General features: G+C 41.6%; 1 protein-coding gene across 2 annotated transcripts in view; it reads left to right on the top strand.

The window, feature by feature from the left end:
- CEP112 (centrosomal protein 112) overlaps positions 1-20215 on the top strand; it is a 355787-nt gene that overhangs the window by 310526 nt on the left and 25046 nt on the right. For both annotated transcript variants that reach the window (XM_019637812.1, XM_019637813.1), the window contains one exon: positions 1226-1315. In XM_019637812.1, coding sequence (XP_019493357.1) covers positions 1226-1315 — 90 coding nt within the window. The remainder of the gene's footprint in view (positions 1-1225; positions 1316-20215) is intronic.

The following is a 20215-nucleotide window of genomic DNA, read 5'->3' on the forward strand; positions in this document are numbered from 1 at the left end:
CTCTCCTTCCCTCCACCAGCAGTCTCTTTTTCACAGCAACCAAAGCAGCATCTGCCCACAACCCTCCAGAGCTTCCCACCTACCTCTGAATAAAAGCCACAGTTCTTATCTGCCCTCCGAGGCTTCCCGTGACCAGCTGTGACTTCACCTCTGTGACGGCTGCTGTGCTCGCTCCGCATACTGGCCTTTGCAGCTTCCTCCACCGTGGCACGTTCTTGGGCCATTTGCTTAAAATTGCAACACCTCTCCCCCCACACACAGACTATCCTTCTCTGCTGTATTTTTCATCTGCACTTACCACTGACATGTGTTCTACTTATTGTTTGCTTATTGTCTGCCCCCCATATATAACGTCAGCTTCATGAAAGCAGGGACTCTTTTTGTCTGTTTTCTTTCACTGATCTTTCTAACCGTAATAGATTCTTGACATACAGTAGAAACTCAGTAGTCTTGATGGAATGAATTTCATTTTGAGACTGTATCTGCCATCTTTGCAGTTCTCATCCCATGGGTTCTGCTCCCTGTAACTTTCTCTGTATTATCAGTATATTGGATGACTTATGGATTCTGTTTCTTCTCTCGTTCACCTCTTCACTTAAAATAGTAATTGATGCAATGATAATCATTGATCTTTGTGGTTTGTAAGCTCTCCCATATTAACCTGAATTCTATTTCCAACAGCTACTTGGCAACTGAGAGTTCATCTCTGCGCACTTCCTATAGGTTCCTTAGACTCTGCACTAGCCTCAAGGACTTAGTAGCGAAATTCCTTGAAGGCTACTCTAAGTTACTCAAATTACCAGAGTGTCATTTTGAAAAATGTCTTATTGGTCCAATAGCACAATTCCTAACTGTCACAACACTTTTCAGAGTGTAAGTGTACCTTGCAGGTGTACCAATAGAGCTAATTTAATTAGAAACAGATTTGTGCTTCCTTGCATGCTTGTGGTTCTATGCTGGGAATATAAGAGACATTTTTATAAAATAAATTGACACCTGCTATGCGTCTGTTTTATAAGTTTGGAATTTTTTATACTAGTTAATCCTAAAGTATAAAACATCTGGACCTGACATTTAAAATCTGGTTTTGTTTTCCTGACCTCTTCGGAACAATAGTAGCAGGCTAAAGACCTGAGGCCGGTTTAATGCCAGTTCAGGTGATAAAACTTTTTTTTCCAAGGGTGCTAATTTTGAATGTTTATGTGTGTATCTTACTGTGTTTCAGGCTTTACAAGATGAACTGGAAAACCGCTCTAATCAAGTGCGATGTGCAGAAAAAAAACTACAGCACAAGGAATTGGAGTCACAGGAACAGGTACTGCCCACTCCTGCTTGGCTGGTTTGTTTACTTTCTCCAAGTCAGGGAGCTCATGTATTTCCTGTTTCCATTGGGAGGCTTTGGCTGCAAGTAACAGAAAACTCCGGTCCTAGTTGGCATACACAACAAAGGGGTTTATTACCTCACAAAACCAGGAGTCTGTAGGTAGGGCCGACTCTGGGCAGAGAGCCTCGGGCCCTGACTCGCCTCGCTGACATTCTTGCAGCTCATCCTCCTCTGTTGACTTCATCCTAAAAGCAATCCCAAAAATGGCTGCAGCCGTTCCAGGCACCTCATGCAGACCTAGCGATATCCAGAGGCAGAAAGGGACAGTCTGCTTCTGGGGCCCCCTTCTAAAGAGTCAGGAGACCTTCCCCCCGCCCCTCCCCACCCACACACACACCTCCCTTCATGTCTCATGCTCAGGTCACATGCTCAGCCTGGCATGTCCAGTTCCTGGCAAGAGAACTGAGGGTACCAAAACCAGCCTAGACCAATCAGGATCTACGTGCTGGTAATGGCATCAGAAAAGGAAGGATCTTACCTGCACAAGGAAGAGAGGAAATGGATGCTAGATATGCAGCCAACAGGGCCTACGAAGCATCATATGAAAATAAATGGACATTATTGTACTTAGACATATAAATCATATTTCCTTTTGAATTTTAATTTCCCTTCTTTCTTTCCATTATGTTAATAAAACAAATCTAATATAACCAGAATAATCTGGCTATGACCATAGCTAATGATCTATTTCATTTTCAAATGACAGGGTTATTTTCATTCAAGTACTCTAGTTATAGTGAATTATTCTTGGTGGCAATTTTGACAATTTAAACCAAAAAGTCAACAATGTATCAATAAAGATCAAAAGTCTCAATGAAACCTTTTATAAATGCATTTTCCTCAGCTATTGGGTATAGCATCATTAACAGTCTTCTAAGTGCCACCAATTTTTACGCATAGAGGATGCCATAGGTATTGAAGACATTTATACTTTGGCTATCTTACAGTAAACTCAGTAGGGAATGATAGGTTAGGTGATTTTGACCTTGTGGAAAGAGTAAACACTGAGATAAGGCTAATAGGGAAACCTTTTCCATCTCTGGAGACACTTACAAACAGCACCATGAGGTGGGGACTGCACACAATGGTAGACATGGCATGTAATCGATGCTGAGTATTAATATTTGCTAAACCGACTTGACCTCTTATCATTCCTTCCTACTCTCTTATATACCCTGCGAAAAATACATGTCATGTATGTATGTATATGGCATGTGTATACATGTATATATCACGTATGTACATATATATTGTACCGGGTCTGTGTTGTACAGTCAATATTAGGATCACAAAATAAGATAATATGAGCATGAAAACATTAGTAACAACTGGATTTTCTCAAAGGCCTACAAGGTGACAGACACTGTACAAGAAGCAAACACATTTTGGTTTATTGGTCCTGGTAATGACCGTAGAAGGCCAGCATTGCCATAGCCATTTCACAGATGGCACACTGACACCCAGAGACACTGTGTCACTCATCCAAGGTCATAGAACTAGTAAAGAGCACAGGTGGATTCAAACCCAGGCTTATCTGAATTCCAACCCTTTGCTCCTTCTATGACAGTTTTTAAGTTACAACATTTCTAGGTCATAAAAAATAAGCTGCACAGTAGTGACAGGGGAAGTCCGTTCATTAAGGATGGCAGGAAAACAGATATACAGTTCCAGGCACTGGGTGCAGTAGCACACACACACACACACACACGGGCAGAGAACAGCAAAGAGCAAAGGAAACAGAAGCAGAACAGATATGGCCACCAATGAAAACACCACCTTAGATGGCGGCGTGGTGTTCAGCGGAATCGGCTTAGGTTTAGTTGTCGGTGAAGGTCAGCTGAGCCCCACCTTATGTCCAGGACGCGCGTGTCACTAAAAGAAGACAAACTTCTTAAGAGCAGGAAACAGTGCTCCTTGGAGGACTGGAGCTTCTCCAGTTGATGATAAAATGTGACTTAAGGTAAAGCTTTGTTGCCATCACTAATTCATGGCAAAGCTTCACACTGAAAATCCCATAATATATTGAGAGTAGGGAAATTAAGAAACTTCAGATGAACAACAGGAAGGATTCAGATGAACAACAGGAAGGAACAACAGAAAGACTTTCAGTCTTTTTTTTATTGACTTCTTTTTGATCATCCAAGTTGCTTTTCATCTTTGTAGTAACAATAGCTTTTTAGACTATTTCTTACACTAATTCCTGATATCTTCTATTAGGCTACAAGTTTACCAACGAAATGTCAGGAAATATCCATGGGTGAAGCTGACTATTTCATAATCTTTGCAACTATGAAATGTTGGGTTCTTTCCACGAGATCCTAGGGTTTAGCTAGAAAAAAATGCCAATTGTTTCAACAAAACTGAAGAGCAAATAATGGGCACTTAATAAATACCATTCATCTATATTTAATTTAACTTTTATTTTCTCTAGATTTGACGTATGGCCCCCTTTCAGTTTGTGGCACTAACAGAAGTAGTCCAAAGTAATTAGATGTATTGTCAGGTACATTTTTTAGGGTCCGCTTATATATGAGTTTTCTTAGGATATTTAAAATCTTGAAATTATTGTACATGATTCTCTTTTTTGCATCTGTCAAAGCAGCTGCAGTAACAGTAGCAAGCCTGACATCAGCCAATCACTTAACTGAAACGTGTGCAAAACAGCTTATCAAAACTTCGTTCTCTCTCTTTTCAACCAAATATTATTATCCTGATACTAGTTGCATAAAAGATCAAAATTGAAACTGGCAGGATTACCAAGGACAATTTCCTGGGCTGCTTTTTTTAACTTGCTTGCTAAAAAAAAACAACAACAACAACAACAAAAAAAAAACTTAAGCTGTTTCTGTTTTTCATTTAAGAAAAATTCCTGTGTTTTGATTCTATAAAAACAAAAAAATGAATGAGGCATTTTAAAAGCTGTGTTTTTAATTAAAAACAAAAAGCTGCTTCTCATCAGGTCTTGATGGGTGGCATCCTTGCTGCCCACCGCTTGCCTCAGTGCCATCGAGTCTCCCCTCTCACTCCTCACCCTTGGCAGGCAGCACGGGGCCCAGGGGAGGCTCGTCCTCATAGTTACAAGGAGTTTATTTACTCCTGGTGCAGATTCAAGATAACCCAAATAAAATCAGAAAATACTAATTTTCTATCTAAGTCAGGCTTACAGGAAGAAACACGATCTTTCCTATAATCCATAAATAGTAATTAAAAAGCATCCTTATTTTTATCCTCACCAAGAGTTAATAATTTCTAATTCCAGATAACATCTGAGCAAGAATCCCATACTCGCAGCAAAGGAGGGGAGACCAGAGCTCTGCTCAGACTTCCTCCTTGTGTAGGAACCTGAGTCATCAGGAAGGGTGGTAGTGGCAGACCCAGGGTGGCACAGCCCCTACCTGAGTCATCAGGAAAGGTGGTAGTGGCAGACCCAGGGTGGGTCGGCCCTACCTGTGTGGTACGTGGGCGGCTCACTTCCAGGGTATCATTTGCCATTATAGTGAACACTGTGTAAAATGGATATATGCTGTGTATCGACCAGGTTTGGGGATGTGTCAACCTAAATCTTATTTTCAGGAGCAAGCAATTTCATTATTCGCAGTGAGACTAAAGTAATATGCTAGTCCTTGCTTAGATAATTCAATCTGATGAATTATAGAAAAGAGAGGGAAGGAAAGAAATAGTTTAAAAATTGACTTGGTATTCTTAACACTGTACAAAGCACACATTTGTCACAAAGTCACCAAACAATGGCAGTTTTTAACCTAATATCATGTAGTTAATAATTTACGTGTAACAGACCCCCCAGTTGGAACTGGGTATCTGAAGTTTTGAAAGTATTAATAGCTTTGATGACGTTGGTCACTCAGTTTCCCAGAGGGTTATTTTAAGTAAGTTACTGAGAAAAAACAATACTTCAGAGATTTCCTAATAAATAAAGTACAATGCTGTGCATTTCTCAGAAGGACTACACTTTTTTCACTCAACCTTCCTTTTGATACGCGTATTGTGCTAGACAGTGATAGGTGCTGGAAGAAACAAAGAAGAGTAAGTCATAGAGGAGCTTACAGCCTTGTAGAGCAGGGATGTGTATAAAATGACTCCAGGCATGGAATTTAATCTTTTTTTAATTAAAGTTTATTGGGGTGACAATGGTTAGTAAAGTTACATAGGTTTCAGGTGTACAATTCTGTAACACATCATCAGGCATGGAATTTAAAGGAGGTTCTTGTTCTTCTAAGTGGTTTAGCAGCTCAGAATCACAAGATGTGGAAAGAACACATGTCCACATGCACTGCTTATCTTTAAACCACCTCAGTCACCATCAAGAGTCACCAAGAAGCCTATAGAGTCACCCCATGGAGAAGGCAGGGGAGGACCTTTCCCTGCTAAAGGCTCGGAGGGCTTGGAGCTTGCTGACACACAGTTGTTTTAGAGCCTGCAGCCCCCCAGGGAGCCAGGTCCTTGCGGGATGGTGAGAGGAGGGGGCAGTGCCTCTCTGCGAGCCTTCTCACGGGGCCCCTGGGCTCCCACCTCATTGCCTGGGCTGTCGCCGGACAGCCTCCCTGGCTTCCTGGCCAGTGTTTTCGAGCAGCTGGCTGCTTTAGTTTCGAGTCTTATGTGGTGTGTCCTGGCATTAAGGATCTGGACTATACAAGCACAAGTCACCCATAAACTGTCTTAAAATATATAGCAAAAAAACAGTCATACTTAACATTTGAATCACAGCTTTGCAGCAACCCACTTTATATTTAAGTCCTAGACACATCAGTGAATTTGGGAGAGAATCGAGTGAGTGAAGACAGCCTCAGTGGTGATTGTGCGTATTCGGGGAGGGAGCAGAGGCTGTCCCTGAGACGCTTACCGAGACGAGACACAGGGAGGGACACAGGAGCGGTTTCAAGGACGAGTATGACCCAGTGGGGAAACACTGCTGGTTCTAGGTCCACCTTTGTCATCACTAGTCACGTGGTCTTGGGCAAGTCACTTAACCTCTCCGGATACCAAGTTCCTAAAATGTCAGTGACAACACCTCCCCATCGGGTTGATGTGAGCATCAAAACAAGATAACGTGTGTGAGATACTTCAAAAACTATAAAATGCAATGCAGACGCGATGTGTGTGGCTACGCTTCTTCACAGAGGAGAAGGGAGCGTGTCAGCTCGGTAGCAATAGAAAGGAAGAACATTGGAACAGAAGGAGGGAAGCCATGAGGCTAAGACCAGAAAGTTAGCTTCATCCATTTCGTCCATTAAAAAGGAAATGAACAAGCCTTTGCTGCCGTCTGCTCTTGACCACGCGCTGTGCATGGCCACTGTGGCCAACCCTGGATGCAGTGCTGAAGAATTCAATCATTGGCTGGAAAACCAGTCAGCATTGAGGATCTTTTTTTTCTGTAACTGGGTTTTACATGGTTGCATGTATACATTAGAAAGATTAATCTGGGGCCGGCCGAGTGGCGCGATGGTTAAGAGCTGGCTTGGGACGCCGGAGGGTCCCGGTTCGGATCCCACATATGAGGACCAGTGACACTGCCCTCTACAGCTAAGATGCTCAACAACAGCTCAACCTGGAGCTGGGCTACCGTGAGTCACTGGCGACGGTGTAGGCTGTAGCCCCTGCTGCAGTGGGTTGCCATGGGCTACCGTGTGTAGTCAGCAGCCAGCGTGAGCGGCCAGCAGCCGCCGTGAGCGGCCGTCCAGAAGCCGGTGACTGATGTGCCTCGCCCGGGAAGAGTGCAATGATGGTGCCAACTTAGGCCAGTGAAGCAACGTCCTCCACAACTAGACTGAAGAACAAAATGACAGCAACTTGTCTGTTTCCCTTCCCCCAACTCCCCAGCGCTGTTCCCATCCCCCAATTCCCCAATAAAAATCTTTAAAAAAAAAAAAGATTAATCTGGCAGCAGAAGATAAAAGAGACAAATTCAGAGGTCCTAGCACTAAAATTCACATCAGTAGTCACCAGAGAAATCAGGAGGCTTGAGCTGGGTCAGGCACACCTCCTTTTATGATGATGCTTTGCTTTACTGCGCTCCACAGGTGTTGCATATTTGTACAAATTAAAGGCAAGACCCTCCACCAGCAAGACGATTACGACTCACTTTATTGCCGCACTCGCTTTATCGCTGTGGTCTGGAACTGAACCCACAATATCTCCGAGGTCTACATGTGTTGTCAAAGGGAGTAGAAAGAAGGGAATAGATGTGATGATTCACTTAAAATTCACAGAATACAAAGACTTAGAGGGCAAAAGAAGAGATGTGTCCAAAATAACAGCACGTTTTTGAATTGATGAGCTGGTGAACAGTCAGCAATGGGAGTATCGTTGTTTAGTTGCTGATCTGAGATGCCCCAGGACACTCATTTGGAGACATGTAGTGGAAAATCTGAATCTAGAGCTTCAGGAAGAGCCCCAGAAATGTCACCATGTCCGAATCACCTTGATGGGGGATAGCAAAACCCACCGGTGTGGATGACGTTGACAAGGAAGAGCAGAGAGAGAGAGAGAGAGATAAGAGGGCAGTGGGCAGACCCATGGGCGGGACCATGTTCAAGGGCAGAGAAAGTCGGGGAGGACACTACAAAGAGGACCGAAAAGGAAGGAATGGCCAGAGAGATAAGAGCAGAGCCACGAGAATGTAATGCCATGATACCCAAAGAGAGTTTCCTGCTCGATTGTGAGCTCCTTGAGGACAAGGACCTTATCTGTCATCTTTGTGGCATCCACCAGCAGTTGTGGAACTGAACTGCTCTGCAGAGCCTCTGCTGGCCTGAGTCTCATCCTTACAGTGACCTTGCCCACCCCACGTCCCTCTTTCACCTGTGCTCCTGGAGCATGTTTGTGACCCCATAGAGGCTTTCCCATCACACTCCCGCAGTCGATGTATGCTCTCTGAGGGTGGGCTCCTGAGCTGGCACTGTCACATCTATCCTCATATCTCAGCATTCAGCCTGGTGCATGGCCCAGGGGGTACTCAGTGAATTCATGGAAGGAAGAAAAGAAGGAGAGAAGGAACGAGGGAGGGAGGACTGACTGTGTCACCTGCTACAGGGAGTTCAGGGATGAGGCATTCCAAAGGCCACCAAGTCCTTCATGTCACCCCTCCTAAATATATTCTAAGTAGACTTTTTCTAAATCTTCTCGATTAGACTTTTGTTAAAATAAATATTGTAGATGTTCTTTTATAATGTTCACCTGGGGTGAGTAGGATCATTGGGCTAATCTGTGGCCCTCAGCTATTCCTCAGACATCACAGCACCAAAAGGCTTCATACACCAGGGAGACCAAGAGAAGCCACAAGGCCAGCACCCTCTCCACGCAGCCCACCTTTCCTCCAATGCTTCCCCTCAGTAGTTTCTTTTCAGCTTTATTGAGGTATAATTGACAAATAAAATTGTATATATTTAAAATGTACAACGTGATGATTTGATGTACATTGTGAAATGATTGCCACAATTAAGTTAATTAACATATGCATCACCTCACATAATTACTTTTGTGTGTGTGGTGAGAACACTTAAAATCTACTCCCTGAGCAAATTTCAAGTATACAATACTGTGTTACTGACTATAGTCACCATGCTGTACGGTAGCTCCCGGAACTGTCTTCTAACTGAAAGTTCCTACACTTTGACCAACACCTCCAACCCTCTAGCCCTTGGCGACCACCATTCTCCCTTTTCCAGTGATACCCACTTTTCTCTTTTTTCTCTTAATTCCACAGATGAGTGAGATCCTCTTTCTCTGCCTGGCTTATTTCTCTTTGCATAATGTCCTCCAGGTTCGTCCATGTTGTCACATATGCCATCCGTCCCCACCCTCCTGCTGGTCTCTAAAACAGGGTAGATTTTCCTTCCAGATGTCTTCCCTACGATGCCCTCAGAAGGCCAGAGCAGGAAGGGTACCAACAAAATCCTTTCTTTTCCCTACAGATAATGCTGCTTCCTTCCCAGCTTCCTGGATTTAAGAATAAAATTTGGTCCCTTTGGTATCAGTAGCTTTTGGGTAACGTTAGACATCTCTGGAAGTACCTTGGTTCCTTCTGCCTGTTACACCACTACGACTATTATCGTCTGTATTCCCAAAGAGTGTATTGCCTCCCACAATGCCCAGTAGGCTGTCTGGGAGGAACACAGATTTGAGGAGAACCAACATCATCATAGTTAAAGGTTTCGTTGGATTGCCCTGCTTATCTTTAAACATCTCAGTCATCGTCAAGAGTAACCAACAAATCTATAGTCACAGGCAGCCTTACAGAGGAAGATGCCATGTAGACAGAAAATCAATTAAGCAATAATCGTGACAGTTGTTGAAAGGAAGACTTGGTCTTTTACAGATTTCCAAGCCTTTAATTTCCATTTTCCATAATGGATTTAAAACTTCACAGCCTTCGCAGTGAAATCTATTTAAAAGTACTAACAGCTCAAAACTATGTTTTATCCCCAAGCACATTATGAAAACAGGAACAATAATTGCAACAGAAATATAATTCAAAGACTTTTATTGACTTTTCATGTTTAATGGTTATTATTCTGGCTTGTTTCAAGTCATTTTAATAACCACAGTTTATTTACAAAATTCAGGCTAATTCTTTTGTTCCCGTGCCAACAAAATACATTTGTTCCCAGACAGCTGGTATGATGCATCATTCTAAAATCTGAGTTGTTAGGAGGGATCCAACCACATTTAATTTTGGCCACATCTTATTGTCAATGAGAGTTGGAATACTCTCCTGTTTTCTTCTGAAAAACACTTGACGCACGGTGTCAGGGACATGAGTCTTTTCATTAAAATACACATCTCATCAAAATGTGCCTTGTAAATCAGTTATTCTAGTAGATTTTAGTGGCAAAGCAAGTTAAACATTTGTACCCAAAACCGCCACTAAAAACTATACAAATGATCGCGAGGCCATTTTTGAAGGCTAAGGGAAAGCAGCTCTTCTGGGGTGAGCATGCCCCCCGCATTTCACCGTAGCATTGAGGCTTTCTTGCGATTCTCTTTGTTTTTTAACTTCTGGGGCTTGTGCTGCAGGAGGAGGCGGGAGGCGGGTCCCTGAAGCGCCTGCCGCATGTTTTTAATCCTGTGCTTTGCTGACATATCAGACCCAAGTGTCAGCAAAGCACCCACTGCGTCACTGCAGCTGTTTTTCCATCAAACATTTTCTACATTGTTGAAGTGGCTCATCGTCCCGGCAGTGAACACTGGGGGACGAAGAAGATAGGGCGAGGGCCACAGACTGAGGCTGCCAGGTTCAGAGCCTGGCAGCGCCTGCCCAGGGCCTGAGCTCATCTTTCACTCCTGGGATGAAGTAACGTCATGATACATTCTCACTTCTTTGGGTCAGTTTTTTTTTTTAATAGTTTTGGCTTTAACTTTAGTCTTTTTTTAAATTATTTTTAATCCAAATATGATTTAATCCAAATGATTTATTCCAAATCAGTAAATTATGGAGGCACTTAAAAAAAAAAAAGCAGGAACAAAAACTTAAAACCAAGTTGTGTTTTATGCCACGTTTCACAGTGAGTGGACAAGGAGAATTATCAAGTACTAACCTGAGTAACCAAATATACTCTCCTAGGAAGATAAAAAGAAGAATGTATCCCTGAGCAGTGTCCTATCAAGGCTTGCTTTTCTGGCAACTACTAAGCACCTGAATTCATGGAATTGAATGAACAGCTGGAAAGAGGAAGTAAAAGAAGAGATAAACAGAGATGGTAAAAGAGGGTGGGGGTGAGTCAGCATGGTGACAAGGGAGAAATGTTTGATGACTACTTACTGTGCTTGTCACGTTCTGAAAAGAGTATCAAATATTCTAAGATGCCACGTACTTGCAATTCCTTTTTGACTTGCAGTCCAGCCAGAAAAGATCTTCTTTTCCCGTTGAAAAGGGGCTATTTTTTTGAGGTAGAAGCAATTGGAATTGTTTATTGTCAAACAAATTACAGAGCAGAGGTGTTTTAGAGCCACCAGATGTCTATCAGTTTAAATCAGAAATAAGGAAGAAACGTATTGTTTTTTAACACAAAGGAGAATTCAGAAGTTCAAAAGCCCATTTGAATATACTATACTTTTCCATGTAGATAACTTTTTGGATTTCTTTACAGAATGAGAGGACATAGTCCCAATTGAAAAAGTATTATTATAAAATGCTCAAGTTCAAAGAAGGACTTATTGAATCACGTGGAAAAATTAGAACTAGTGAAAAATTTAATGCATTATTAAAATTGTGTGAAATACGAGGCCAATTTTGAATCAGACAGCCGAATACCTACTCAGCTCGCTGCATTGTGGACATGACGTAGAAACTTTCCCTCTGGGAACTCCTGTAATTATAATAGAGGAAAACAGATCATTTAACGATCCATGTTCAGTTTTGTATGTGAGATTTACATCCAGGTTTATTCAGAAGGAGTGAGGAGAAGCAGGAGTAGAGAGCCCTCTGCCCGGAGATTTTCTCATTTTTTATTAAGGAGTAAGGAAGGAATTTGCAACATTTTGGGTTGGCCTTGACAAACTTATGTGGTGGGGGGCTCTCCCTGCTCAAGGAGGTAGCAAAGCATGATGGGAAGGAAAGGGCACAGACGTCAGCGGCAGAAAGGCGGCAAGGGTCTGACATGTGGCACTTCAGGCCTGGCGCCCCCTGTAGAACCAGAGCAGCAATTCATTTTGTTTTCCTACCCTTCGTTTTTAAGGTTTTATTTAAATAAATGCCCTTGCAGAAAGAGTGGGGGGGGAATTGGGAAACTGGACTGAACGATCCCAAATCTTCATTTAGCACATAAGATTGGGAGGTTTTGCTTGACTTGATTAAGCAGAGGAAGGTAAATGAGAGAGTAAATCCGAGCATGCCCTGGTCACTAAACGACAGCGCAGAGTGACCGCTTTCTAAACTCGTGACACTTTCAACATATCAATTCAATTCACCAAATATGTACGGAGCACCTACTATATATCAGGTGCTTTATTGGCTCCGATCTACGTCAATGAAGAAACCAAAAATTAAAAAATTCTTACCCTTGTGACGGTTACATTTTAGTGATAGGTAATTTATAGCGCCTTGCATTCCTATATAAGTGTTATACTTGTCTATTTCTAATAAGCCTTCCCCCCATGAACATAGTATATCCTTCTGCTTTATTTAAACATTCTTTAGTTTTTCTGTTATATTTTTGTCCTTTTATGTGAAGATACCTTGCACATCTTATGTTAGATTCTTATGTATTTGACATAATATGATGCTACTTTAATGGTATCATTTTAAAATTTTTGTTTTCTAAGTTTGTTGCTGACATATAGAAATACAATTGACTTTTGTACAGATTCCCTTTATCACATTAATTGAGAGAGTTTCTCTTCTTACCAAGAGCCTTTTTTCTTTTTTAAATTATAAATGGATGTTCAATTTTCTTAAATGCCATTTTTCCATCTTTTGAGATAATCGTATGAATTCTGTCCTTTATTCTGCTAATGCAGTGAACTTAATGGATTGATTTTCTAACATTAAATTAGCATTGCATTTCTGGAATAAGCCCCTTTTGATCATGATGGTTTATCCCTTTTTACCTTTTGCTAGATTTTGGTTTACTAATATTTTGCATAGGATTTTTACATCTGTGTTTATGAGTGAAATTGGCCTATAATTTTCTTTTATTGTAATGTTCTCACTAAATTTTGTTATCAAAGTTTGTAGGCCTCACAAAACAAACTAGAATGTTTCCTTTTTATCTGTTTTCTGGAATAGTTTGTGTAATGTTGATATTATTTCATCCTTAAGTATTTGGTAGATGTCCATCTGAGTCTAGAGTGTTCTTTGTTGGAAGATTTTTTTTTTTTTTNGGGAGGGGGGGAAGGACGGAAAAAGGAGAGACGGGAGAAAAGTGTCACCGGACCATTTTGCGTAGTGCCAGCCTGGGAGTCAAACAGCCCATCCAAACCAGCCCGTGGCTGGAGGGTGGTACGGACTCCCACCGTGAGTCAGTAGCGCTGAACTGAGAGAACAGAGACCATTCAGCGCTAACAAAACTGGAGGGCAAGGAAACCCTTCTTCCTCCAGCCCAGGAAAGGAGGAGGAGGCCTAGCTTTGTGGTGTTGTCAGAGAGCGCTTTGATTCCTTTTCAGCTTGTGTAATCCCAGGAATGTTGCTCACCAAAGCCACACGTAGTCAGGTGGTTTTAGAGTTTTCTCTGCCCTTGTGGTTATGAATTATACAGACTTTTAGAGCTTAACTACAAACAGAGGATTTTCCAGGTGGGGGAGCGGAGCTGTGAAAAGAAAAATGCTGAAATACAAGTCACTGGGGTAATAAGCTCTCTTGGATGTGGGTAGAAAGTTCCTGACTTAGAGCCGAGGGCTTACCATGTATATTGAACAGCTCAGCATAGCTGGAGGGCCCTGGGGATTAGTCCAAGAACAAGGCATAGATGTTTTCGATATGTGAATTGTTTACAAGCTGAAAACAAAAAAATGAAACCTGGCCCTGTCACCAGCTTTTAGTTTATTGAAATGGAGTGACTCCCCTAATCAGTTTTAAACCCTAACAGTAGTGTCCTGGCCTTGGCTCCCCTCAGAGCGGCCGGAGTAGCCGCTTCCCTAGTGATGAGAGAGAGACACTAGAGCTAGTCACGGCCGGGCCAGGGTGGGTCCTCTGATGGCCACACCACTGGGTGTTTGTTCTTCGGGGTTCTTCAAGTGACATTTGTCCTCATACAAAGATTACAAACTGATCTTAATCCTGTTTCCACTTTTGTCTAACTAAATGTATGACATTTAAAACATACCTAAAATTAATGACCACCTTAACTACTACTGCTAATTGTTAGTGTCTCTGAGACTCCCCTCAACACTTTTTTTTTTACATGAGAGTAAGAATGTTTTTAAGATGCGTGTCCTTAATATAATAAATTATACAGATACAAGAGAACGGATTATAGTATTTTGGAGTTTGCGGAGTTTTTTATTGTTTTTTTCTGTTGTTTTATTGGGTTAGTTGGGGGGGTTGTTTGTTTTTTGTTTTCGGGGTTTTATTTTTTGGTTTTTTGTGTGTGGGTTTTTTTGTTTTTGTTTTTTTTTTTTCCAGAGCTGGATTTTCTACTTAACTCCTTTTTAGTTTCCTATTCTATGCCAAAGTTCACAAGCTTTTGTTGTTGTTGAACATATTTATCTTGATTTTATAAAAATCTAGTTCTGATAACTATTATCTAGAGTTCACATGGATCGTGTTTCCTTGTCTTTTGTTTCTCTTGGCTTTTGGTCTTACGGACTTGCTTTCTTGTGAACCTGGCTATTTTCACTAATCAGATATTTTCTATGGCGCTTTATAGAAATAATTTGAGACCTAGGATGACGTTCATTTTTCCCACAGAGGGTTTACATTTGCTTCTAGGTAGGCAGGCCTTGGCACTTCCATCTTGAATGACCATAATCTATTTTCAGGGACAGAGATGATTGGAAGTTAGACTTCAGTTCTAGAAAGGGCTGGTCTATTTCCACTTCACTTCTCCTCCTAGGGTGTAGCCCTTTGGGATCCACCCAAAGCATGGGGTTTGACCAGACACTCCCCTTTCATGAGCCCTGGACTGCAATTTGTGTATCCATGGCTTTGTGTGTGTGTGAGAGAGAGAGGCTGTTAAAATATCTGTTCAGCTTCTCAGCCTCTCACCACCTACTCTAGAATTGGCAGAAACCACAGTGTAAAAATGTCCCCCAGTGCCAGACTTACAAACTCTCTTGATTTCTATCATCTCCAGCATCTTAGCCCCATAATTCTTCCCTGCCTTGTTCCCTACTTTGAAGACTTGGGAGAGAATTATCTAAGCTCTATTACTAGAAGTGGAAATCCAGTATTTGCATTTCTGTGAATTGCTTAATCACATTCATTGTTAATTTTTTCTATGGATTTTTTTCTAATTTGATGTGTAGAAATTTATTTTCTTACATATTCTGTTCATTAATGGTTTGTTAGTGAAATAAGTTACAAGTACTTTCTCCCAGTTGCATATCTTTTAATTTCTATATTCAATATTCTAATTATTTGAGAATTATCTTCCTTTATTTTTCTTTATGGTTTCTCAGCTTGCTTAGGCATGTCCTTCCTACCCAAGATTATAAAATATATTCTCTTTTATTTTCTTCTAGTACTTTTAAGAGTTTTGTTTTACATATTAACTCTTTAATCCATCTCAAATTTATTGTTATATACTGTGTAGGACAAGGATTGTGGTAGATAGGCTGTCCCCCCAAGGATGCCCATTCTCTAATTCCTGGAATCTGTGAATATGTACATTACCTTGCAAAAGAGACTTTGCAGATGTAATTAAAGTTACTAAACCGGGGACCTTAAAATAGGGAGGTTATCTCAGATTAGCGGAGCAGGGAGCCCAATCTAAAAACATGGCCACTTAAGGGCAGAGAACTTTCTCTGGCTGGAGGCAGAATAGATGTGGCAGAAGGGGAGGGGTCAAAAAGATTCTAAGTGTGAGAATGACTCAGTGCACAATTGCTGATTTAAAGTTGGAGGGGATAATATTAGGAGGCTTGTAGGAAGCCTTCAGGGGCTGAGAGGCTCCCAGCTACAGGCAGCAAGTCAATTGGGGACATCAGTCCTTCAGGTATGAGGAACTGAATTCTGCCCGCAACCTGAAGAAGCTCAGAAGTATGTGCTCCCCCAGAACCTCCAGATAATAGTCTGAGCTAGCCAACACTTTGATTTTGGCCTTGTGATACCAGAGCAGAGGAACCCACTGAGTTCCCCCAGACTTGTGACCTCTAGAACTATGAGATAATAAATGGTGTTGTTTCAAGCTGCCAAATGTATGGTAATTTGTTACAACCACAACAGAAAACTAATACAGGGATCTTACTTTATTAGTTCTACTTCCAAAGAGATAGCCAGTTATTGATACCATTTGACTGAGATATTCTTCCCCCATTTATGTGAAATGCTACCTTCATCAAAAGTCACAATTTCCATAGATACATGAACCTGTTTGGGACTTTGTGTTCTTTCCTATTCGTCCATTTCCTGTGCCAATAGGGGTCAATATATTATGGTATTTAAAAGCATGAACCCCAGAGCTACAGTGCCTGGGTTCAAATCCCAGCTCCACTACTTCCACTTACTTGCTATGGGACTTTGAGCAAGTTACTTTACTTTTCGCCTCAGTTTCCCTATCTTGAACATGGGTTAATAATGTTATCCACCTCATAAAACTATTGTGAGGGTTGTCAGTTTACAAGTTAATACCTTTAGAAGAGTTCCAGTACATAGTAAATATTATCTGAAGGCTTCCCTCATCATCTTTTTTTTTCTTAAAGAATTATCTTAGTTATTCTTAAGCATTTGTACTTTCATATAAATCTTAGAATAAGCTTGCCAACTTACATTTTTTAAAATCTCATTGATTGGTTGGAATTGTACTGAATTTATGAATTGATCTGGGAAGAACTAACATCTTTTTTTTTTAAAGATTTTTATTGGGGAATTGGGGGGATGGGAACAGTGCTGGCGGATTGGGGAAGGGGAACAGACAAGTTGCTGTCGTTTTGTTCTTCAATCTAGTTGTGGAGGACGTTGCTTCACTTGCCCAAGTTGGCACCATCATGGCACTCTTTCCGGGCGAGGCAGATCAGTCGCCGGCTTCTGGACGGCCGCTCACGCTGGCTGCTGGCTACACACGGTAGCCCATGGCAACCCACTGCCACAGGGACTGCAGCCTACGCTGTCGCCAGCGACTCACGGCAGCCCAGCTCCAGGTTGAGCTGTTGTTCAGCATCTTAGCTGTGGAGGGCAGTGTTCACTGGCCCTCATATGTGGGATCCGAACCGGGGCCCTCTGGCATCCCAAGGGAGTTCTTAACCATCGCACCACTCGGCCGGCCCTAACATCTTTTAATACTGAGTCTTCCCATTTGGGAACTTTGCATCTCTTTGTATTGCATTAGGTCTTCTTTTCTGTCTTTCAGTACAGTTGAAATTTATCGTTTTGTAAATGTTGTACATTTCTTATTAAATTTCTTTTCAGGTATATTGTGGCATTTTTTCCCTTTTGTGGATTTCCTCTGTATATTCTCTAAACACTTCTTGCTAACGTTTAGGAAAGTATTCCTATTTTTTGTTTATATATATCCAGCCAACCAGAACTATTATCAATATTAATTCTAATGATTTTTCAGTTGATTTTTAAAATTTTTCTGAGTAGGCAATTGTATCATTCCTAAATAGAGGTACTTTATGTGTCTTCTGTTCCATCTTTCATCCCTGTTTTTTTGTGTTATTGCACAGGCTAGGCCTGTATGTAGCTCAATACTGAGGAGTAGCAATGGTGGAATGTGTCTTTGTCTTTTACTCATCTTTAATGGGAATGCTTCTTATGTTTCACTCAAGCGTTTTGGTTTCTGATAGCTACTGTTGTTGGGTTTAGATCCATCACCTTCATTATAATTACTTGTGTACATGTTTTATCATTCTCACTAGACTAAGACTGCTTTGAGGGCAGAAGATAATAGTAGAAGCACGCACGCGCGTGCACACGCGCACACACACACGTTGTGTGATATATATATATATATATATATATATATATATATGATATATATATGCCCGTAGCTTACACCACAGAGAAGAAAGAGTCTATCTGTATTGACACAGGGAATTTATAACTGTTAGAGAGACACATCAGAAAGCCTTAGAGTCCTCTTGCACATGCAAGATAGAAGCATCGCTCCCTTCCAACTTGGCCTTTCATCAGTCACAAAGTGACTTCCTGGCCCACTCATATTATGCCATCATGGGATCTCTTAGACTCTGTCCAGGATCCTCATCTCCGAGGACTAGAATCCCCCTCCATTTAGAGGGTCAGAGGGTACTTTCCCCCTTGCTGCATATTCATACTCCCTCCCAATTCCCCCTCTGGCACTCTTACACTGTGGTCAGGGGTTCTCTTTTCTGCGACATCATCCTATGGTCTGACCTTTAGATTCCTGGCCCACTGACTTCTGTTTTCCCTTTTGCCACCTGTTTATAGTATTTCCTTTTTGACCAGCTGCATATATTTGTTTTACCCACCCCCACACAGCCACACGACCTCACCAGACATCTGAAAAATGCATTTCCCTTTAGAAATAGTAATAGACGTTTCTTTACATATTTATGTACTAAGGTATCTATTATATTCATATTCTTTATCTATTTCTTACAATAGTAAGTGACTCCTTTGAGGACAGTGATAGGGGTTGACTCCCCATCATTTACGTTGACCTTAACCTTGGTACCTCCCGACCACAGCATCCATACAGTGCTTTGCACAGATAGATGGACATTCAACTGCTTGATCGGTGAACATATGAACAATGCAGTGCATAAGTTTTGGGACTCTGAGTTGGCTGACAACCAGATTTCTAATTCTAAAATAGTGTCCACTTAGTTTTCATTAATCCTTAAAACTGCTAAATTTTTGCTCATGCATATACTAACCATTTTAGTGAAGTTGGCCAAAAATGTATAGTAAGCACATGTGAAAATGCCATTTTTTTTAATTGTTGCCAGTTCCACTTCTTTGTGAGCTGGGGCATTCAGGCTCATGTAAGTCTAAGGGAAGGTGAGGTGAGCTTGAAGAATGCATGATGTGGTTTAAAGTTGGCTCTTTGGGTATTTTGTTTTCAAGCTGGTGACAAATAATGATAAATAAAAGTGTTTGCATTTGTGTATACACAAAGATGTTGCCAGCAAATGGAAAACTTCCTGAGAATTTAAATGAAAAGGTTTTTTTAAATTCTGAGTTGTAACAATACACAGAAATTAACAGGAGCCAAACACTGAGCTGACACCCTGCCTTTTAGGAAGTCCTGGCCATGATACCTCTGCAACAATATTAGAGCACAATTGGAGCATATTTTGAAAATGACAGAACACCAAAGTTTTAGACCCTCTTAAGCATCAATAAACCTCAAAGAATATATGCCTCACTGTGAGAGAAACAAGTTATTTTTAACAAGAGAAGGCTCTTAGTCACTCAGCAAACATTTACTGTACACCTACTGTGTGCCAGGCAGCATTAGCCCTGGAGAGTCAGATGGGTGACTTACGCTTTCCCTGAAGGGGCTCCAAGCCTAGTGGGTCGTGTGACCAGCACCATCCTGTTGTCCGTCTCCTTTATGGGTCCCCCCCTTAGCACTCCGTTATAGTGATCGGCTTCTGGCCTTGGGCATCCCCCCTTATTGTAGGTAACCTCTCTTTTCTGGTCTCTCTTTCCTGCTTCTTCCAGCTGTACATTCTCTCTTCTTTGGTGATCTCTATCCCCATTGGCTTCCGCTCTCATGTGTTGCTGCAATTCCCAAATTTCTATTCCGAGGTCCTAAGCCTTTCTCAGACTCAAGTGCTGCATTTGTGTCTGTGGGGTGACACATGGATATCACTCTGGCACGTCCTTGCTGCTAAATCTAGATTTTATAGTTGATTGAGCAGCTGGGTTTCAATATCAGAACAGCTTTGAAAGGGAAGAGAAATGGAGTCATTAATAACAGGCAATAGTAATGGAGTTTGTCTTACTACCAGGCAAAGTCAAACTGGTATGCGTTTCAGTGAGAGAGAGGGCTCAGCGGCCCCTCTCCTAAAATGTTTCCACTACCTACCTGCTGAAAACGGAAATTATGGGGCTGGAGCGGGGGGTGATTTCAGATATCAGGGACCAGGACTTTATTTTTCAATTAGAGACTTATTAGTGCAAGTTATCCCTCAAACTGTTCACCCATCAGAGTGTTTACCAAAAGAGAGTTCTATTAGGCAAAAGTGATGAGAAATGTGAAAATATTGGGCACCAGCACAGGGTGAGGA

Source organism: Hipposideros armiger, unplaced genomic scaffold (genome assembly GCF_001890085.2).
Source record: "Hipposideros armiger isolate ML-2016 unplaced genomic scaffold, ASM189008v1 scaffold_34, whole genome shotgun sequence".
Classification (NCBI taxonomy): domain Eukaryota; kingdom Metazoa; phylum Chordata; class Mammalia; order Chiroptera; family Hipposideridae; genus Hipposideros; species Hipposideros armiger.